Below are 20,394 nucleotides of genomic sequence, written 5' to 3'. Positions count from 1 at the left end.
TAACACTGCCTAATAGAAATGTGTGTTTCTTCCAATGAAGCAGGCCATCTCTAAACATCCTCATTATGTTTGTCATTGCTTGTTCTGTCTGTGGATATTCATGCACTCACGCACATGCCCCTAATTGTTCCTCAACTGTGTAACTATGTTTGCCCACATCATCTATGGTTTCACAAACAGTGCTTTACATCGGCATCAATACAGAGATACCAGTAGAACAACTATTTATTTCTCCAATTATACAAAGTCAGGAAGGGGTATGGGGACTCCTTGAACAGCCTGAAGAAATGGTAGGTGTGGTTATTGTCACAGGAACTTGATGGGCAAGTTGACTGCTGTCCATATACAGCTAGAAACTGGTTTGGCATCTGTGACAGGATTGATGGGGACTCTGCAGGTTGCTCCATTGGTGGAATGACAGGCTAGTATCATATAGTTGCAAATGTACCATGGATCATCACAATTTCTCCTAATGCCATAGTGAACCCAAATGTGGCACCAAATAGTCACTTAATATTGGACAGGGGTTGTGCCCAGATCTTGAGCCACTCCATGGAAAAGTCGTATGTGGCAAATAGCAAATAGATTTGAGGCATTGTCTTCTGCCAATAAATAGGCAGAGCTAGAGCTCATTGCTTCTGCTGTGGTTTTTACTTCAGTATCCACAGAAAACCACTGAGGGGGAAAAATGAGGCACTAGTTGTAGGCAGTTTTAACTCTAGGTGGATGTTGCCCTGTCTTAGGGAAATAGCAACACAAGAGGACATCAGTGCAGTGGGATCTCGATATGGATTACAGGAGTAATTGCATACCGTGTGGAAGATTTCGCCCTGGAAGCAATTGAAAGCAGCAATTACAAACAGCTGCAGTGTTGCTGTTGTAGTTACTGACAATGTCTGTCATGTGGAATAGGAGACCATTCTCAGTACTTTATGGTGATTGGTGAATATAGTGAAGACAGTTAGCCTCACTTGTGTCATCTCAGACACATTGCTGATTTGTAGGACTATTTGGGGTCATCTTATCTGGAACTGAGTGGAGTGTCTAAACCAGACAATGTCTAATATAGAGATTGGAAATATCAAAATAGTAGTTGTAATCTGCTAGTATCGATGGGAAAGTCCCAGGACTTGTCTTCTCCAAGAAAGCAGCTTTGCTCGCACAATACTAAGAACTATAGGTAGAATGTTGAAGTACCAGGGGTAGTACTTAAGCTTTTGTTATCACCTCAAAAATAAATAAATAAATAAAGTTACGTAATTAATATTTTGTTTGTTTGCAGGTAAATGTCTGCAATCCTGGTACACTTTGAAATCCCCTCACTGTAGTACCGTAGCATGCCACTAGAGGAACTAAAATAAAGTGGTACAGTCCATTGATAAAGTGGAGTATTGTGCAGTAATTCATTTCTGCATTTGAAAGGGAACAATGCTGCAACAGTCCATGCTGATTTAATGGAAATGTATTGCAATAATGTGCCATCATATGACAGTGGGTGGCATAGATGCTTACTGTGTAATCAGACAGATGACAAAGAACACAGTGACAGACCATCCCTCTGTGAAGAATTAAGAATCATAAGAGAAGAGGAGGCTCTGGTGCTCAAAGACCAGCAGGTCACAATTGAGGTATAGTGAAAAAACATAAAAATCAGTCATGGAGCACTTTTCAACATCCTTCATGACATTTTGAATTTCACCACTTGCTGGGTTCTGAAAGACCATCAAACTGAGGCAGCAGTGGAAATGTGGCAGCCATGTCAGGTGAAACGAGATGAATTTTAGCCACCATGAACACGTACTTGATGTATCATGATGACTCAAGGCAAGGGAACAAAGCATACAGTGGAAACATCTGAATTCGCAATTGCCAAAAAAGGTGAAAGACTCAACCATCATCGGGCAAGGTGATGCTGAATCTTTTTTGGTGCTAGCATTTGGAGTTCTTAACAGACAGGCATGACAGCTAAAATCAAAGAAATTCATAGATGCAACTCTAGGATGGCAACAGGTTGATGTAACTCATATGAAAGTATAACAGAGATGATCAGGGAACTTAAATGGGAATCTTTGGAGGAGAAGTGGCATTGTTCTAGCAAAATTCTATTAGGTTAATTTAAAGAGCCAGGATTTGTTGAAGACTGAGAGAAAATTCTGCTGCCTCCATTGTGTGTATGCTGTAGGAATCATGAAAGTAAAGTTAATAGAGATTTCAACACATACTGAAGCATGGTTCCCTTGTTCCATATGTGAATCGAAAAAGGGTTGATGTTGATAGAAAGTATTCTTCACTTTGCTCTCTACAGTGCCTTAATGAGTGTATATGTAGATGTAGGTCCTTACTGTTGAGGAATATGGTCATGAAACAATAGCAAAAAGAGTGACTAGAAGCAACAGCACATTTAAGCAACCACCCACCCTTACTGAGCACACTTCCAGTCACTCAGTTAGAAAGAAGTTGCTCTACTTAGTCAGCAGCAGCTAATCACTTAGGAAGGAAGAAGTTGCTCTAGTTAGTCACCAGCTGTAATAAGTCTGATAAAATGGATACCTTATGAACTATGAGCAGTTCTTTATCTTTGATACCATGAAACAAATCCTTTCTACTGCAGGCACTTTGCTTTCCATACTTTGAGAGATAGTAGTATGGACCCAAAGAAGAGGGGGAAAAAAGGTCCAGTAAACATGGGATCTAAAGTGAATACCTTAAGAACTATGAGCACTTGTTCATCTTTGCTACTGATAGACACCTCTTTCCTACTGAACAAGTGCTCATAGCTCTTATGTGACTATATTAGTTACAGAGATATCTGTATCAACTTCACTTTCTCAATGGAACTAGAGTAATTTCTGATGCTAGTATTGTAGTTCCAAAAGAGACAAATTCATTAGCATTTCATTCTTCAAAATCCGATTACTAGTTTCTGAGCAATTACAGTGGTTAGAACTTAGGATTTATCTGTCTTGAAATTGAAACTGATTGCATTCTTATGCAAAAGTGTGTTATTTCATACCTAAATAAGTAAATATGTCATATCAGGTAAGGAGGAAACAGTGTGTTGCACTACTGGGAAACACTTCTTTACAGTGAATGCAAGAGCAACAAGAATAGAACCGTTGAATTGTATCCACAAAGGTTTTGTGACAGTTGATGTCCAACAGCAATGATAGTTCAGTGCATGTGCAAAAAATTGGTGGTGGATGGGATGGAAATACTCTACAGAAGGCAAGGAGCAACCTTCAGTGACCAGAGCAAACAAAATAAACATTGTGGCAGCTATTGCTCATAATCTACTTGTCATCTCCAGAGAAACTGTGAGTGCCAATGGAATAAGTCAACATACTGTTGTTTGCGTGTAAAGTGCAAACATTTTCCATCCATATGATGCGTCGCTTCACCAGCAGATTAACCAGCAGAATTGTAGAACATGCATGACATTCTGTCACTCGGTTCTGATAGGACATCAGGACAATAGGTTCCTTTTCTTCAAAGAATTCTCTTTATTGATGGAGCTACCTTCATGAATCATGGAAAGCTGAATTTAAGATATTGCATTATTAGCCTGCTGAGAATCTGGAGTGGCTGAGGCAGTTTCAACATCAAAGGCAGTGAATGTTTGGTGTGGGATTATTTCAAACTATGTGATTGGTGCTTACATCATCAAAGCAACCTTAACAGCTTAAATGGAAGGCACAACTTCTTACTGAAATGCTGCCAGCTCTCTTAAAGGAAGTACCGCTTGAAATATGCAAATGTTCGTGGTACAAGCACAATGGGTGCCTGCCTCACAACTCACTTGAGGCTAGGAAGGTACTCACCCAACTCTTTCCTGGTCATTTGATAGGACATGAAGGCTTTATCAGTTGGCCTGCATGTGCACTTCATTTGATACCACTTAACTTTTTTTCTCTGGTGTAAATTCAGAGATGAAGTCTATGCACAAGTTCTGATGATGCAGTAGAATTTAAAACAATGTGTTGTTGCAGTACGTGCAGTGGTATTTTGAGAATCTGTTCAGTTTATCCAGAAGTCCTTGCACCAGTGACTGCAAACATGTATTGGTGTGGACGTTGGGCATTTCAAACACTTAATTTATAACCACATTTTGTAATTTCATTTTTGTTGCTGTTGCTAATGTAATTTTTATTGCAAGTACGTATCTCAAGATTAATCCCATGATGTAAAGTTATTATTTAACAATCTTTATACTGAATTCTGAATGCCTTGCTTATAAATTCATTCATTTTTTGACGTGCAAATTTCTGTCAGAAACAAGAGCAGAACTGTTATTACAATTAACTGGTGAGCCATCCTTTGATGCCATATCCATTGCCTTCCAGTTGGTGTGTCAGACCAATCACATGTAGCCAAATCTGGTTAGTTTTAGTCTTAAATCAAAGTTTTCTGTGCTATTCCACTTTTGTAAGTAGTGCATCAAGCTGGAACGTCCCATCAGCCTGATGAGACAGTCGCATATAGCAACACAGACATCCACATAAGACAGTAATTGGTTTCATGTTAAAAAATGATAAATCCTATGTTCTTAACATTGTAATTTCTCCAAAGCTCTAATTGGATTTTGTTGAAGGAAATGCTGTTGAATTCATCTCTTTTGGAACTATGATACTAGCAGCAGCAAATACTGCAGTTCTACTGAAAAAGTAAAGTTGATACCAATACCTCTATTTAGTGAAGACTTTTTCAAAATTCATTTATTTGAAAACAGAATTATGATATGAAACTTCTTGGCAGATTAAAACTGTGTGCCGGACCGAGACAAACTCAGGTCCCGAGTTTGAGTCTCGGTCCGGCACATGGTATTAATCTGCCAGGAAGTTTCATATCAGCGTACACTCCACTGCAGAGTGAAAATTTCATTCTAGAATTATGATGTCTTTTCCAGATACTGGACCCTGAGACACACATTGCTTGATGATGTACTTTCATATAGAATTTCAGTAACGAAACTGAGTTGCTTGTCTGTGTACATCATACTGACCTGCTGAGGAACAGTACAATCCATTTGTTTGCCAGTCCTGTTAAATTTTTATGAGGAATATTTTATGATTAACTGGGTCAGAAACTCTTGGTGGCTCAACAAGCAAACCAACAGGACAGAATGTCCCCATTGTTATGCCCCTTGTACTGCCTGTTGCTGTGCTTAACACACAGTGTGTGTGTGTGTGTGTGTGTGTGTGTGTGTGAGTGAGATAGTAACAGCATGAATAGTCCTTTCGCCACCACTGAACTTGATGGTATGTAACATAACTGTGTCAATGTGTGAGGAACAGCTTACCATAATCATGTTTTGAATTCAAAGAGTTTGTCCACACATGGAGAACCCTCTCCTACAGCATGACAATGCATGGCATATTTTGAAAAGGATTTGTTATGGAATTGTTTTATTCATTTAACAAATGCTGTAGATCTTTACTTGCATTATTAAAAGTGTAAGGTTTTTCAGTTGTATCCAGAAGATAACCTTTAGGGGCATAATGATGGATATCATTAGTCTCAGTATTGGCAGCTATTAATTCCGATTACAGATAGACACTAGTGCAGCAGAATCTCATTTCAACAGCAGTCTACTGGCAGTTGATATCGATACCATGTTTGCAACCTATCACTGTTTTCGTAGTGTACTGGTAATCGTGTTTTGGCTTACACAGACAAGGCATACTTATTGAGGGGAACACAGTGATAATTATGTGTTTAAATACTTTTATTGCATTTCACAGCCTCAGATCACACACAAGAACAGTTTCAGTATCTTAGGAAGTCATAATTAACATGTTTTGTTTAAAAGCAAGAAAAAGGAGCATAGTGAAATATCAGGAAACTAAATTAAAAATCAAACTAAAATCTATACACCACTCCATGCACTTGAATCCATTACATTGCAGCTTCTCAACTGAACAGGCCAAGGAATGTGCTCCGTGGTTTGATTGTTATAACGGAAAGCTACAATTAAGTATGTAATAGTAGTTGGTAACACATAAATCTCAAATGTCAGATTAAAAATACTGTACTTGCTGGTGTAGGTAAGATACACACAAATAAGAACAGATGACACCTACTTGAAGGTGCAGCCCATAAGTAGTGAACTGGTAGATAGTCTTAAATATCCACAAAACAGCATGATTGAAACAACTGTTGAATTGAGCTACTATTACACAAGTGTGAGCTGGCATTAGAAAGAACTGTAGGAAAGGAAAAGGGCAAGAAACAGGGAGAAGAGACATCATAACAGATTAGAAAATATTTTGAAAAGGATTTGTTACGGAATTGTTTTATTCATTTAACAAATGCTGTAGATCTTTACTTGCATTATTAAAAGTGTAAGGTTTTTCAGTTGTATCCAGAAGATAATCTTTAGGGACATAATGATGGATATCAATATGTTGATCTTTGAGTCCTCTGGAGTTTGAGGAAAGTGACTTCTTCCATCTGGATTGGTGGCTGCATCCACAGATGAGCACTGTGTCCTGTAGTCAGAAGAGAAGTGTCTTGCACCCCAGGGGACAGTTGATGGCCCTGTGGGTAAATAAGGTAGAATGCTATTCCTGGCTGCTGTTTATGTAGGGTATCTCAGCTGATCCATACTGTTAATGGGTGTTGTGCCGAAAGTACTCAAGAAGATTGAGAGTTCTGCATCATAGTTCATCTCTTGTAGAATTTTTGCCATCTGCACCTTTAATGTTTAGATATATCATTCAGCTATACCATTTAATGGCTTGAATGAAGCCAAGAGTAGTTATCTGAGCTGACTGTGAAGTCACTGTTGGAAATTATGAGTTATGATAAATCTTCTGTGGTAACAATGTACACTTTTTTTTGCTTCTGTTGATGTAGGTATCATCTGCATTTTGTAGGGGAATGTCATACATGAAGCAGCTGTAGGCTACAGATGTAAGAGGGCATGCTGAAAAGAAATGCTTCTGAATTTTGTATGTGAAAACTCTTAAAGCTCTTTAAGTAAAAGAAATGTTTACATATTTGTAGCGTTCTGCCATAAGAGGGCTCTGAATTGTAGCGTCTAACTTGATGGTATGTAACATAACTGTGTCAATGTGTGAGGAACAGCTTACCATAATCATGTTTTGAATTCAAAGAGTTTGTCCACACATGGAGAACCCTCTCCTACAGCATGACAATGCATGGCCACACATGAGTGCTGCAACATTTGTGACAACCTGCCACCTTGGGTTCACTGTCATTGATCATTTTCCATACAGTCCCAACTTGGCCCCATCTGATTCGCATCTATTTCCAGAACTTACAGAACACCTTCGAGGACTTCACTCTGATAGTGTTGAAGTGGTGCAAGCAGAGGTGAGGTTGGGGCTCTGTCAAAAAAGTCAAACACTCTACAGTGATGGTATCGACAAACTGTTCACGTCGGGGGAATGTGTTTGTCCTTATCTTATGCTTCATGTTTTACACAAGAATATATTCCCCAGTCATCATTATAGTTCAATGCACTTACTGTACTAGTATAATGAAACCCTCACAACACCATTGCAAATATTATGTACAAATTTAACATTTAATTTTAAGAGATACACATATCACCTAAAGATGATCTTGTGATCATAACCACTGTTAGAACAAAACTCTTATTTAGCAACTCTGATGGAGAGATAAGAATTAATTTAATTACTCAGCAGCTTTGGAGCACAAGATGCATAACCCCTTCAGCGTCTGTTAAAGTTACGGGGAACCAAGAAACATACTGTTAAGTGTATTGTTTTGCTCTCAGTCCAACACAGATGCCTTGCTATGACCAGTCATAAATTATCTTGGGCTTCAGTGGTCAGAAGTTTGCCACATTCCATGCAAATGTGATATGCTGTCCATTTTCCAAACAATTGAAAAGTGACACAAAGAATTTCATCATGATATAACCTTGCAATTCTGCTGTAATGAAACAGTGTGTCACAACAAGGTGTGCAATTAATTATAGTAGAACAAAATTTCTTACTTGGGCAGCAATTTATAGGGACTACATTGTAAAACAGTTTGTGGAAATTTGCATGACTGGCAGTTTAATGACCCAAGACTCTAGATTCCAATTACGCAGCACATGGAAGCAGGGCGCAGAGTCAGGTTGGTGTCCTGGAAAACTGGGAAAACTGGGAATTTTTTTGTTCCAAAAACTCAGGGAATTTTTTGTTCTAGAAAACATACAGAACTTATGAATTTTTGTCTAAAAACCCTAGAAAAGGCATGATACCCCGTATGCTTTTGAGCAGAGGCATTTGCTTGCCTGCTGCTCAATTCAGTGCAGTGCCACACTTTCCATTCACCTTTGGCTCAGTGCTGCATGCTCAGCCGCCAGTGGTGTTTCAGTATCTCCCAGCCTTTCCCCTCGCTCGGTCCAAAACAACAGCCATGCTGTGCTAAACCTAGCTGTGGAAAGGTGTGTGGCTTGTTGACATGGAACAGCTTGCACACCTGTCACTGCAGCGTGGTCGTACTTCCCTGATGTTTTGTTGAGTCATGGTTTTGTGCGTTTGTGATGTGATGTGACTAGAAAATAGCTGCAAAGAATATATGGCATGGTTTACATTTACCTCTGTTCAAATGTTGTTTACTAACACAATTTGATGACAAAGACATGTTCTTTGTAGGGGAGTTAGCGACCTATTCGAATCCATTTATTTTGGATAAGGGATACTAGAGTGTGATAGGTTTGCATACCATAGGTTTGTTTTGTATGTATACTGAAAAATTACTGTTGTAGATACCAACAGCTATTAACCTGATTGTTGTCATGTATGAATAAGACTGATCATAGAGCTTTAGTGGTAGGCACATGGCCGAGCGGTTATAGGCGCTACAGTCTGGAACTGCGAGACCGCTACGGTCGCAGGTTCAAATCCTGCCTCAGGCATGGATGTGTGTGATGTCCTTAGGTTAGTTAGGTTTAAGTAGTTCTAAGTTCTAGGGGACTGATGACCTCAGAAGTTAAGTCCCATAGTGCTCAGAGCCATTTGAACCATTTGGTAGGCACAAAAATAGTGTCATTAGAGCACAACAACAAGCATGCAGACTGTCCGCATGCTGTGATTGGTTGAGTTGGCATTGAGCTTAGTGCTGCAACATATGTGGCCAGATGGTAGTGGAGACTCTAGGAGGAGGAGGAGGAGGAGGAGGAGGAGGAGGAGAAAGAGAAAGAGGAGAAGGGTGGGGCAACAGGGGGGACCCTTCATGTCATTTCTTTCCTCACTGGCTAATGTTCCTGATGCTGCTGTAGGTCTTAGTGACCATAATCTTCCTTCAGCTACCTGCACAGAAGGAAGATATTATTGCCTTCAGGGAGGGATGTAGTTGAATGGATGATGTGGAGGTTACTCATCGGCAAGAAAATAGTCCAGGTCATGAGATTTTGTTTAGTCACTTCCTGTCTTAATGAACCATATTCCCATATTGCTTAGGAGTGACCCAGTCTAATGCATATATTAATTCAGGATTCACTTGAAGAATGGGAAGTGTGAGTTCAACTTTTAGTGGACCCAAACTTTGGGGGGGTAGCAGAGCACCTGTCTGAAAAATTCAGTGTTTGGTGCATGCTCTGTAAAATGAACATCTTCCTTGGTAATATAGGCAAGTAGGCCTTCTCCAGTCATGCAAGGGGAAGGAGCACACTGAGCTTCAGAGTACTAAGAAGGTGATAGTGCCTATATCCTTGCTAAGCACTGCAAATAGCAGTGGCCTTGATGCTACTGTATCAGACCTAGCCCCTGCAGTGCTGCCAGCCACTGCTGGATGTACTCAACCAATCATCAGTTACATTGATCAAAAGGACAATCCTGATGGTGACCTCGACATAATAAGTGCACTGGAAAATAAATTTACAAATTTCAATGAGAAAAGTTGTATTTATAATTAATCTGTGTGTGCTTTTAGTCTTATGAAATGCAGGCTGGACGTGCATCACATAGTCATAATGTCTCAACAGCTAGCTCCTTTCCCGTGGCAATTACATCAGACACCTACTGCAGGAACTTTTAGACGAAGGCCGAAAATGCTAGATTATGCACAGAGGGATGCCATGATGAAGGCAGAGATTGTTTATGTCTTTTGACTGCTGTGACACACCAATCTTCTCAGGACAGTGACAGCCTTGTTAATCTATTACCAGATACGTTCCCAGACAGTGACATTGCCTCCAAAGTGCAGCTTCAAAATTAAAGAGTAAATTATAGCATTTTTTCTGAACTGGAATTGTTTTTCACTCAACAACAGTTGTTGCCTGTGATATGATCACACTTGGGTTTGATGGAAGTATGAATAACATTAGCCAAAACCATCAGATGGAACTGTTTGTATGTTTGTGGGGTAGTATGTTTGGGCCAGGTATCTCCCTTTAGTGTTTTTCGGAGGAAGTGATGGAAAAGATTTAGTTGAAGGATTTGAGGCAGGTGCATCTCAGACTAAGGCAACTCTGAAAAGGCAAGTTAGCCAGGTGTCCATGGATAACCCATTGTTAATAAGGCATTGCTCAGACAACTGAAAAGCAAGCTTAAAGTGGAGAGGACCACGTGCATTTGGGCTTTGGGACATGTCGCTTAAATAAAGTAGATGGTGCCTTTCAGACGGGTTGTGCTAGCTCTGGTTGGAACCTAGTTCAGTCTATGAGAACTTGATATAATCTATTTAAAAAGTTCCCTCCTGCAGAGCTGATTTCAACAAATTATAGGCAGTTCTATCTTCCAACAAAAGTTTTGCGCTGTTTGGTGGATCGAAAATAAAATGATGACAATCAGGGCTCAGCAAATACTGTATTAATGGCTTTTGAAAAGCACCTGAAGGAAGCAGAAAGGGTAAAGAAGGAACAGAATGAGGTAAAAGACTGTGGCTGCTCAGACTGATCAGTTTCTGACTAAATTTCAGCCAGATGTCCCCATCTCCTTTACTCCATACTTTCTTCCAATCTATGATCAGAGAGTTGAGAAAATTTGTCAAACCAGAAATTTTTGAGAAACAGACTACCTCTGAAATAGACCTGAGAGACAACGTAAATCTATTGCACCTTAGAAATGGACACCGAGTATGGAACCAAAAACTTTCTTGTTCAATGTGGTACAGCAGAGAAGGATATCTTTGTGTTTTGAAATGAGTGCATATTCCATTATGAAGGGCATCATGTGTTTAGACTGTGTCAAGATGTGGTTAGGCATAACATTGACACATCTCACTACCTTAAATCACTTTGGTGGTCATGAGGCTGATGTCATTTCACGTGAGTTCCAAAATCTTCTAGAGATCATGTCATTAAAGGAAATCGTCAACAAATTTGATGGGGATCATGATCGCTTTAATCAGTTTTGGTTAATAATCATTCAAGGTAAGAGTGGACATGAAAATTTGAAGAGATTTTTCATGCTTGCTTGCATTTGCTTCCATGACAGTGATAGCCTTAAAAGAGATTTATCGGACAACTCCTCCATTATTTTTGAAAATTTGACTGAAGCCTCTCTTATAGCCCTTTGTACTATTCACGATGTTATCAAGGTTGATGGGGGTGTTAGATCTATACCCATCACAAAGCAGTTATTACACAGCTTCTGAAATCACACATAGTAGGTACAGTGAAGTAGAAGCAAAAAAATGAGCAGCTGCGAAGTCATCGAAAGAAAATGAGAGAAAGGGGTAATAAATTAGAGAAAATTTAAGAGAACTGCAGAATCAGAAAGCAAACGTCAAGGAAAGTGATGAGAAAGAGGTTTCTCAGATCAAAGAAGAAATTGTATCACTAAAAAATGCCTGCTTGAACTCCATTTAATGTTCATGCATGTGTTCTTAACAAACTAGTCTGTTACTATACCTTCCATAACAGTTTTGTCCAAACTGTATTTTGAATTTTATTCTTAAATCTCTTTATAAAAATTGTAAATTTTTACTGAAGTGGATAATGTTCTTTGTTTTATGTCAGTGTGTGTTCCCAATAATTGATTGTTCGTAATGGAAACATTTTATTAATAATACTTTACTTCCTCTGCAACATAGTTTCATTGTGCTTTTCAATTTTTTTAAAAATCCTTTTGATACTAAATTCTGTTGTCAGATCGTGGCATGTTTTTTTATTCTTTTAACTCAGAATATAGACCCTATAATATTCATATATATTGACAAAACTTCTAGATTTTATCATAAAATTGATAAAAATTGTTTAGGGACTAAGGCTTGCCCCTTTTGTTAAAAACTCAAAACTGAAAGAAAAAAAGTGAAATGATATTCCTCAGAAAAGAGCATGTCTTGACTGATTTGGAGGTCCCAACAAGAAGTCTGTTCCCTTTCCACTAAACAATAAGCTACCTCTGTTCCACAACAGAAACTATTGATCCAGATTAACTCTTTCATTATAACACCAACAAAATTGATATTGGCAGCAATTATCCATTCGCCCATAAGACTGTAAAGTGATGGCAGAAACTTTGTTCATCCAGTTATTTATCACCTTCTTTTAATAATTTATTTTGCATGAAGAAAAATTTGCAAAACTCTAATCCTTGGTTGGCTGTGTGAAGGCAGTGGGGGAGAAATAGACAATATGTCTTCAGTATAATGGAACATTTGTGTATCTGTTTCCAGAAGATGTTCCAGTTACTAAAAACAAAGTAAATGCAACTTAGTAGTGTAAAGCATATTAAGATTGAAGGAAGAAAGGCTTCAATAAGCATATGTAGAGTGAAGCAGATGGTGGTGTAAGGAAAACAATATCAGCATTTGTGTAGAACAGTGTTTCTGAGATTTCTGTGCAAAAGTTAACTATCAAACAATGGAAACTCCAGGTAGGGATATCATCAATGTAGGAAAAGACAGATTGCTACTTACCATAAAGAAGGCACATTAAGTTAAAGGCACAATTAAAAGACACTTGTGTAATGTTTTCAGCCACAACTTCCCTCAGTAAAACACACACACACACACACACACACACACACACACACAAACACCATTCATACACACAAGCAAACACACACACACAAGCAAACACACCTCTTGCATACTTGACTGTCAATTCTAGCATCTCGAGCCAGGCATTCCTCTCTGAGTTGCTGCTACCCGTGGTCATGTGTGCCTGAGATGTGCTTGCTTGCATGTATGATGGTGTGTGTGTGTGTGTGTGTGTGTGTGTGTGTGTGTCTCTTTTGCTGATGGAGGCTGTGGCCGAAAGCTTTATGTAAATGTCTTTTTTTTTTTTTTTAAATTGTGCCTGTCCACAACTTACCATGTCTTCTTTACAATAAGTAGCAATCTGTCTTTTTGTACGTTGTTCAAAAGTAAACTACATTTGATTCATAAGAGTAGTTCTAAAATGTAAAACAGTTATTTATTTGTTTCACTGTTTTATAACCCATGAGCAAGTATTGTTTATTCAGCCAAATTAAATGTAACATAATCATCTGCAAGTTTCATTTTTTCTTTTATTCATTCTCCTAAAATAAACATGTAATCCCACATTATTCTCAAATTTCTCACTTTAATGCTCCAACAAATGAGTTCCTACATTATTTCTTAGTTTCATAGTCCTGTTCAATAGCAACCTCAAATTATACCAATTTCAGACCTAATTACCTAATGCATACAGAATAAAGAATGCTAAAGATGGCAAAGATATGCAGATCTCAGTTGAAATACCCTTACGCTGCCAGAAACCTGTGTGGAAAGACTTTAAGTATTGCAGCATTGTCCTGTTGCAAGACTTCTCCCAGAATGCTAGGAAATTGTTAATTTGTGTTAACTCTGTAATTGGTAAACAATTTCATGTCCAGACACTTATTAGTGGCTCAGATTAAAACACAATAGCTGTCAAAAAATCTGAAACATTTAATTTTGTCTTTTAAGTGTTCCTTCACACAGAGAAATCACTACCACTTAACTGCAATACTACTGCAATGCTGGGTTATATAGAGATCAGCAAAAGTGCTATTACAAAGACCTAAATTACTAATGGGGACAAACACCTGGGTCCTAATGGATGCCACCTCCTGTTTGTTATGGAGTTTAGACATGAAAAGTTTCACTGTTAACCACATTTTAGCACAGGTCCATGGATTAGAGAATTGTTTACATTTATTGGTAAGGAAGACTGGTCTCACACCATCTTACAAGAGGTGGCCAGGCTGTGGTAGTGAGGGAGGGAGGGGGGGGGGGAGAGGGGGGGGGCAGAGAGAGAGACTCAGAAGAACTGATCTGCAAGACCACCATGCTGTATCAGTCACATATATATCATACAGAAGTCTATAACATATTCTGAGTTTAAACAAAATGACCAACATGGAATAAAATTACCCTCTCTTTGAGTACCAACATTGATTCAAAAACATTAATTGTGTGAAATCCAATTTGTGCACTTTGTGAATTATATTGTAAAACCCATGGCTGGGACTACTCAGTCAGTTTTACTGGACTTTAAAAATTTAGTGCCACACTAGTGTCTACTAAAGGAAATATGTGAGATATGTAGTTAGGTTTGTAACTGAGTCAAGAACTGGCTGACAGAATGTACCACACCCTGAGGGGAGCCTTATCTATGCACATAATGTAAACTTCAGACATTCCCCTGAAAAATGTTATGAGTCTGATATTTTTAATGTTAATACGTTAATTGCGTACAGTATAACATTAGTTACTACCTCAGACATGTTTCAGATGACACATTTGTCTGTGAGGAAGTGTTATCTTGTAAAAATTTCAGTAATATTCAGTGAGAAAGCATGAGGATGTGAAGTTGAACAGTCACATAAGTTGTTCACAGAGAACACAGATTTGCATGGTACTGGGAGCCTGAAGCCTGTATGATTAATGAAGTTTAGGCTGATATATATATTAAATTAAATCATTTGTAAAGCAGATTGTAAACTTGTGTTTGCGAAATGATTAATCCTCAGTATAATACAAAAAATGAAAACTGAATCTGTGTTCATGTAACTATTATGCCAGATGAAGAGTGATTGTTGAACACATCAAAAATTGAATTACATGTAGAAAGGTAGAAAGGTTCTGTAGACAGCTCTAAATCATCAGAGCTATAAATAAATAATATTATTGAACATTGTGGACCATTCATATTCAGAAGGAAGAAAAGCATATTTATCAATGACAGTGTACTGAGAATAACAGGAGACAGTGATAGAATGGAAATACACTTACATGTCACAGATTGTGTGTCCTATATTGAGACATTGATCAAGTGTGTGGGACCCATATCAGGGTGAAATGACATGGGTTATCCTGCATGTACAAAAAATAGTTACTGGCTTATTTGTCTCATGGAAAACAGAAACAGAAATGCAGAAAAATCTCACTTGAAGAATGATACCTAATATCTCATTAAAACATCCAAAAACAGGTATTTAGGGAAGAATTTAAGATTGTCCTCCTGCCCCTTCCCTACATACTGTACCATTCCTGTGGCGGATCATGAAGATAAAATTGACTCAAAACAACTGACACTACTGCTGCTATGCAATTGTTTGTATCACCTTTCACCTTTGAAAGGGCCAGAAGAAAACCTTAACGCATGATACCTTATAAAACATGCTCTGCCATACAAATGGTAGTGATATGTGGAGTATAGGTTTAAAGATAATTTCCATAGCATTAGCTTCCCTTGTGCTTTTACTCAACGGTCTGAATTTTCTCAGCTTGAGATGCACTGCTGCACAGTTCTCTTTTTTCCATGTTTTGTAATTATAAAATAGGGTTATAACACAGTGTTAAGAAAATGTAAGCCATGCATTTGTTCATTTTTTGTTTCTAACATCTTGATTGAAGGTGGAAACAGATCCTATTTCCTTTTGTGTTTGCAAGTCCGCAGGTCCCTGAACAGTCACCAATATGTTAGAAATTTGTCACTCACCTATGTAATTAAAAATCCAGAAGATTCCATTAGAAAATCAATTCCTGAGCTTGTCTTGTGCCCCCCTCCCCCCCACCCTGCCCCATGAATCACTATCGCCTCATGCATTGACACAATATCATCTTTTGTTATTGCATGTAGTTGAATTGTTTCAAGGATGTTATAATTTCTAACTGGTAATATATGTGAAAGACAGTTGAAATTTAGTGCTCCAATACATTGTGGTAGTGTTGATTTACAGAATTTTAAAATAAATGATGATAATTGTTGTGTAAATGTAAAATGTTACTAAAGAATTTGTTTACAAAATATATGCTTTACAGATTCGTATGCGCACCACATCCAAGTGAAGCTCACTGTTTGCTGCCATCACTGTTTATTGTTCCCTGTTTTAGGGCTGCCATAACTTACTCAAAGCAGGAGCTCCTGGTGTAATGCAAGCAATGGTTTTGAGTATTGGAGGCCTTCGCTTTAGCAACCAGCATTTAGAATTGAACATGCATCCAAGTGACATTCATAGAGAATATGTCTTCAGGTGATTATTGCATAAATACAATTTATAAGTACAGTTATTTTATAATTTTTCATCTAATCATTTGACTTTTTGCTGACAACATGTTACTGAAATGAAAGTTCCCTGTTGTTATGTATGCTTTGGGGTAAGTAAATTGCTCTGCACTTATAAAACTGTCTATTTGCAAAAAGTTGTTGGCCACAAATGCAAGTGACAGATTGCAAGTAATTACTCTTAGGATAAAGAAATTTCACTCTATCATGTTCTGTATGCATAAGGGTGATTAGTTATCAGTGTGCAGAGACTTACTGGACTACACTACGAACATGAAAGATAATATGCACCTGCTAAAAGTAGTTACATGTTGGATACGCAGAGGTTAATAGTATCAAAATTTAAGAATCTTTTGTTGTACATTTCGCTTTTTGCCGTGTCATTATTTACTCTCTTGTGTATAGGCAAGAATGTCTCCGGATATTCCCAGGAGTGAACAATTCCTTTTATATCGGACATTTATTCAAAGAGCTTTCTCGTATTTTACGAGCAATGGCGATATGTATCCCAGTTGTGATACAGTTTTGTATTATCTCATAAAAAAGCACTCCCCCCCCCCCTCTTTTTTTCACTATCTTACGAGTTGAAGTATGTTCTAATTCATGATACACAGTGCTACTTCTTTCCTTCTTTTATAGTGTTGCAGATCCTTTTTCATCCCAGTGATATGCAAGAGAAGGGTTTTGGTGTTACTCTTTAGTAATAGGCACAGCCTTTTAAAATGGCCTAGTAGTAGTATTAGTTTGATTTGATACGGCTTCTTCTCATACTTAATTATCTCAAAAACGGTTATTAGAGAAGTGTACTGTTGATTTACATAAAACAGTAATTACACATTGTTGTGTAACTGTAACACATCCATTACCGGGATATGATGGATATGTTTTTTAGCCAACATGTTTTATACAACTGTGTTTCATGTCCTTTGTGTGAAACATCACAACAATTTTTTTCAGTTGCTTTGATTCTGTTAGAATCTTCAAATAACTGAATTCCATGTATATAGGTATTTGATGAGCTGTTTTCTTGCCATGCAATTATTTTTATTCCTTCCTGGTGATCTGCCCTTGTGTTGTTATCTTTGTTTCATTCTGAATTTTCTATGAGTTCTATGTAGGTATTGTAAACCTTGTATAACGCTATTAAACATCTGAAACTATAAAGACACACAATTTGATTGAAACCGAATCATTTAGTGCTCTGTTTTATCTCAGATTATCATCATATTTTTAATATCTTTAAATTGCAGTGTAAACTGTTATGATTTAAATAATGAGACACTGCACCAGTTACATATTTTTTCATGCTTAGCATGATGTGTTTCGAGAATTTATTCTCAGTGTCAAGTGCATTTGTTTACATAAGTATTTTATGAGATGAGATGTTTGCATGTGAATTTTCTGTTTCTTTTCCACTATAGTCATTTTCTTGAGGTCATAAGAAACCATGCCTTCTACATTGTGCAGAATACCACTCACATGCAAACCATCACTCACACAATTTGCTTTTTAAATTGAAATATGTTACAGAGATACAAGGACATGCTGAAAAGTAATGCCTCTGAGTTTCTTATGTGGAAACTCTTAAAGCTTTTTAAACATAACAAACATTATTAACATTCCACACCTTTCTTATTTATTTCTCAGCATGATCACCCTGGTGATGAACACATGCTCCCAATGAGAGACTGGTTTGTTGATACTGTCACTGTAGAATGTTTGACTTTTTTGACAGAGCCACAACTTCACCTCTGCTTACAGTGCTGCATCACCATCAAATGAAGTCCTTGAAGGTGTTCTTTATGTTTTGCAAACAGATGAAAATCAGATGAGGCAGTGAACCCAAGGCATCATATTGTTGCAGTGCTCGTGTGTGGTCTGCCATTGTCATGCTGAAGTAGAGGGTGCTCCATGTGTGGACAAACTCTTTGAATTTGTGCTTTCAGTTCTCTCAAGGTGTCTTACACACCAACATAGTTATTTTAAACACCAACACCTTACACACTACAATTCAGAGCCCTGTGGTGGCAGAGGGTTGCAACTTTTGTCAACAAAGTGGAAAAGCCAACCGAGTAATATGCGTGACATGTAACCTCTCAACCGATATTAAGAACAGAACAAAAAACTGGGGGACATTACTTTTCAACACCCCCTCAAAGTATGAGAGTATGATTTCACAAAGAATGCAGATACAGTCAGAGGGGTTGCATTTTCTGTGGATGTGTGTTTATAGTTGTCAACTATAAATTTATTTTACCATTACTGACTTTTTACATTATCGATTATGCTTTATATTCTGTTTTGTTGCAAGTGTTGAGAAGAGTCAATGAAGAACTGAACATATTTATATAATTTACTGCCGCTGTTATATACAGGAGAAACATTTGAAAAAATTAACTGATTCACTATCTAGTTTGTCATTTAGAATTGTTTTCCCCTGCTTTTAGTGGTGTGCAAAAATTTTCAGCTTTTCCATTAAACCCATTTTATATGACTTCTGGAAATGGTGGAGTATCTTAAAACTTTCTTCTATGTTTTTGAATGGGTGTCTAGTGGTGTGTGTGTGTGTGTGTGTGTGTGTGTGTGTGTGTGTGTGTGTGTGTGTGTGTGTGTGCTAGTGTGTGTGTGTGAGAGCGAGCGTGCGCGCGCACCTGTGTGTAAGTAATGGTGTCAAATAAAAATACTTGCACCATGTGGCTGAGCATTCCATGTGGAGTCTCCCAGCCTTTAATACCATACAAACATTTCATTATTCTAATTTCACAATGAAGTTAAACATGATGCCACTATCTGTAGCTGGCTCTTTTTCGAGGTGACAATAAAAGAGATCACAGGCCAAAAAAACAGATTCTGTACAAATTGCTGTGGAGCCAGATGATTTTGTTGTTGGACTGATGAAACCTGCTGCGGTTTCCAGAGAAAGTTTTGAAAGACTGGCTTACTTATAGAACTATAAATGTATCAATGATTTCTTCCTATCAGAAAACATAAGCACTACACACTATTAGGGAATTAACACGTGACTGCTACAAAGCCCCCCAGTGGACACAGCAGAGCCTGATGTCACACACCTTGTGCCTACCAGCAGCTCCAATCTCCTCTCTGTTTATTACAGTATAACTTTCGAAGGTGTGTTTGTAATACAATCACAGTCACATGCATATTGTCAATGAAACATATACTGTGGATGAATGTAGCCTGTAAATGCAATCTTGGGTTGTTAGGGTGTTATCAGTTTTGACTTGGTCGTGGTTTGTGCTCGTTAGAGTTCTACTTGGTGTAGATCACTTGCGGTCCATTGCCATCAAAATTACCAACACAGTCATTGTCATTGTAGTTGCCTTTGTTATCAGTTTCATCCACAAACATGTCATCTTCAATAGAAAACTCATTAAATGCTGGACCATTGACATCAAAATCTGATTATTCTAACATCCTCAATTATTCTTTATTAGTGATACTTCTAATTCTTTATACTTACTGTGTTGTTCTATCGCACCAGTTGATGGTATGGGATCCATTTGAGCTAAAACCATTTATGCTGTGTCACGTGATAAAGCAAATCTCACTGTTCATACCAAAATATAAGTTAGCAGTCAACTTTGTAATGCAAACAGATGGGTGTTGAAATTTAATAACAATTATTAATAAAAACCCAATTCCCTGAACACTGGAGACAACTCAGTTGAGAACTACAAATTAAGGCACAGTACTGCACTATATACTGGACTACCGTATTTACTCAAATTTAAGTCGCACTCGAATCTAAGCTACACCTGAAAAATGAGACTCGAAATAAAGGAAAAAAAAATTTTCTGAATCTAAGCCGCACCTGAAATTTGAGGCTCGAAATTCAAGGGGAGAGAAAATTTTTAGACCACACCTCCTAATCGAAACAAAGTTGGTCCGTTGTAACATGAGACACAATTGACATCGAACGGGTGAAGATTCAACTA

At 37.9% G+C, this 20,394-nt stretch overlaps 1 protein-coding gene across 2 annotated transcripts in view; it reads left to right on the top strand.

Moving 5' to 3' along the window:
- LOC124721969 (uncharacterized protein KIAA2013 homolog) overlaps positions 1–20,394 on the top strand; it is a 168,648-nt gene that overhangs the window by 111,647 nt on the left and 36,607 nt on the right. For both annotated transcript variants that reach the window (XM_047247139.1, XM_047247140.1), the window contains one exon: positions 16,267–16,406. In XM_047247139.1, coding sequence (XP_047103095.1) covers positions 16,267–16,406 — 140 coding nt within the window. The remainder of the gene's footprint in view (positions 1–16,266; positions 16,407–20,394) is intronic.

This window comes from Schistocerca piceifrons, chromosome X, assembly GCF_021461385.2.
Source record: "Schistocerca piceifrons isolate TAMUIC-IGC-003096 chromosome X, iqSchPice1.1, whole genome shotgun sequence".
Lineage (NCBI taxonomy): Eukaryota > Metazoa > Arthropoda > Insecta > Orthoptera > Acrididae > Schistocerca > Schistocerca piceifrons.
This window is presented reverse-complemented; position numbering and strand designations above follow the sequence as displayed.